This window comes from Pteropus vampyrus, unplaced genomic scaffold (genome assembly GCF_000151845.1).
Source record: "Pteropus vampyrus isolate Shadow unplaced genomic scaffold, Pvam_2.0 Scaffold116, whole genome shotgun sequence".
In the NCBI taxonomy this organism is placed as follows: Eukaryota; Metazoa; Chordata; class Mammalia; order Chiroptera; family Pteropodidae; genus Pteropus; species Pteropus vampyrus.
The window spans coordinates 5691-8531 of NW_011888897.1; the positions used below are offsets into that span (position 1 = coordinate 5691).

The following is a 2841-nucleotide window of genomic DNA, read 5'->3' on the forward strand; positions in this document are numbered from 1 at the left end:
TCCATCGATAATGTTATTTTGTCCAAGTATCAAAGCTAGTAAACACCCAAGTCAGAAATCAAAGGAAAGTTTGTCTAGACCTTCAGTCTTTGTTTAACATATTCTATCATTGTCACAATAATACCACTTGGGAGCATGCTCTCCTGCTAATCTCAATGCATTCATTGCTCTGAGAAAGGTCAAGAGTCCATGACATTGTAGAGGTTTCACAGGGAAGAGAAGACACAGGAGCAATTTGATCTAGGGTGATGAGAGAGTCCCCAACCAACATCTAGGTAATAGTTTGGGGATGTGGGTTCATTTCACCGTATCCTAAATTATAATACATAAGCAACCATATTTTATAAGAATATTATATTATATTATACCCCAAATTACTGGTTTGTAGGCATTTTCCCCAAAATAATTTTACATTAACAGATTCTGCATTAACCTTAGCACCTTCCCAAAGAGTGTTGTCATTAGCAACAATCCAACATGTTAAATTGTTAATCTGTATGGTTTTTGCATGTCACAACACAAGCAGTAAATTTTTAAATAGTCTTTTTAAGTATTCTGTCTTAAATATTTGGCATTCTCTAAATACTCTATAGTGGTAATGTATTGTTCATAATGTACCCTGGTAAATTCAGTTCCCATTCAGCATTTGGAGATTTCTCTTTTAGAAACCACTCTTTAAACCTGTTGGAGACGCTTCACAAGACTATTTCGAAGTTACCGAATGAAGAATCAGAAAAATGAAATGAAGTGGAAAATGTAGATATATCAGGACCAAAAAAATGCCACCCTGCTCCTTTTTTTATCATAAAACACTTCTCTGAAATATGCTTATCTAGGAGATTCCTTTTCTGGTTACTTCTATTTTTATTTTATGACCAGGACCTCACATACCTGCCATGAGAAATGGTGTTCCGACCTCAACGCAGATAAGGCACACTGTCTGCTAGTTCCAGGAGGACGTTGTTTGGTCACAGAAGTGAGCAGGATGCTAGAAATCCGGACATTGCATGTGAGGAACTTTAACAGAAAAAAGGAAAAGAAAAATTGAGTATTTAAAAGATATTCTTGAATCACCTATTGGTGAGACACAATGTATAGTATGAAAGAGAAGCAGTAAAATCACTAGCTTTTAAAATGTTCCTGGAACCACAATACAGGAAATCCTCACTTGTGTAATTGTATGTGTGTAATGTGAACACTTTGACTATCATAAAAGGAGATGAAAGGGTTTTTTTTAATGTTTGAACATCAACACCTTTGAAAATTATTGGAACACAAGAAAAATGATATGTAAACCAAACTTAAATTTATTTGGTGTAATAAAATTTCACACAGACTTTTTCCCTTTTAATAATGAGAAAAATGTATAATTTACCTTGTTCTAAACACAGATGACAGCACTTGGCATATATTAGCTTGTTTATTTCTAAAATGACTTAATAATGAAGATACATAAACATACTCATTCTACTGATGAGAAAGCTATGGCACAGCCAAATACTTGAACAAGGTCACTATTACTGAAACCCCAGTGGTCTTTCTCCAGAGCACACATGCCTTATAGTTCAAATCAAGCCTATCTCTCTGTGTGTCTATGTGTTTTCTTAATTTTGATTTTTCAGAACAGATTGGTTATTTTCAACTCTCACTCTTTACTTTCGATGGCTGTCCATTAACTCATGTGTGGAAGGCAAGGATCAAAAGGTAGAACCACAGTGACTTCCCATTACTGTTCCATGTACACACACACACACACACACACACACACACACACACATGCAGACACACACTTTTGCTCGATGACTACTTTAGGTGGTCTAAGCCCACACTGTAGTGCCTCATTACTATTCCATGTACACACACATACACACACACACATACACCTGAGCTCTACGACTACCTAGGTGGTCTAATCCACAGTGAGCCTTAAAGCTTCTAACATTATATTCTCCAACGTTCCTTTCCTTTCAAGTTCTTTGAACATGACTTCGGCCACTCTATTATCCTTATTTTTTATGAATATATTAATTATTATATTTTTACTGTATTATCTCATATATTATCATACATTCAGATAATATATTGATAGTTAAATTTACACATTTTGTCCTCGGGAGATAAATCTTACTAGTGGGAAATTGAAATGTAGGATGGTTAGGCAGAATAAAAACCTCAACAGTAGGAACCTTGACCTATGATTATGTATCTGGAAATGCAATTAACCATTCATCAACAGATAAAGCATATGCCTAAATCAGTTTTCAGTTGTTTATGTTATTTATTTTTAAGCATTATAACATGACCATTGATGAACCTTTTTGTAAAAGACTGATTTGTCACCAAAAACAAAATACAAGTCCTGAAATTTCTTTTCGTTTCTATGGAGTTAAAATTTTGCATGTTTTTAATTTGTATAGTGAGCATGCAGCTGTTTTCACTGAACCATCAAAATTCATAAAGTTTAAATTCTTACCAGAGAATGTAAACACAGAAATTTATTAATCTAGGCTTCATGCAAATCCTTGTTGAGGGAGGTGATGTATAAATGATCTTTTGCCCACTTAAGTCTATTCATTCTAGTTTTAATGTTGGACAAAGTCGAAATAACAAAAATTGCCTATTTTTCTTCATTTTTTTGTCAATGTAAAATCACCTTAGGTAAATAAAAGTTTCAGATTTTGCTTCCTTCCTTAGTTTTAAAAAGGTACAATTTTGTGACAGAATATATATTCTGGGTTATTGCTATACTTCCAACACTGACAGGACCACCTTCATTTGGAGGTGATTCCAAGTTTTCAGAACCATATTTTTGATGAGACTAAAATCAATTATTGTCTTTTT

At 33.9% G+C, this 2841-nt stretch overlaps 1 protein-coding gene across 1 annotated transcript in view; it reads right to left on the reverse strand.

The window, feature by feature from the left end:
* LOC105296007 (natural killer cells antigen CD94-like) overlaps window positions 1-1062 on the reverse strand; it is a gene marked incomplete at its 3' end in the record, with an annotated part of 5964 nt that extends 4902 nt beyond the window's left edge. Inside the window, exon 1 of the mRNA XM_011365929.1 lies at window positions 892-1062. Coding sequence (XP_011364231.1) covers window positions 892-898 — 7 coding nt within the window. The remainder of the gene's footprint in view (window positions 1-891) is intronic.
* Window positions 1063-2841: the final 1779 nt, after the last annotated feature.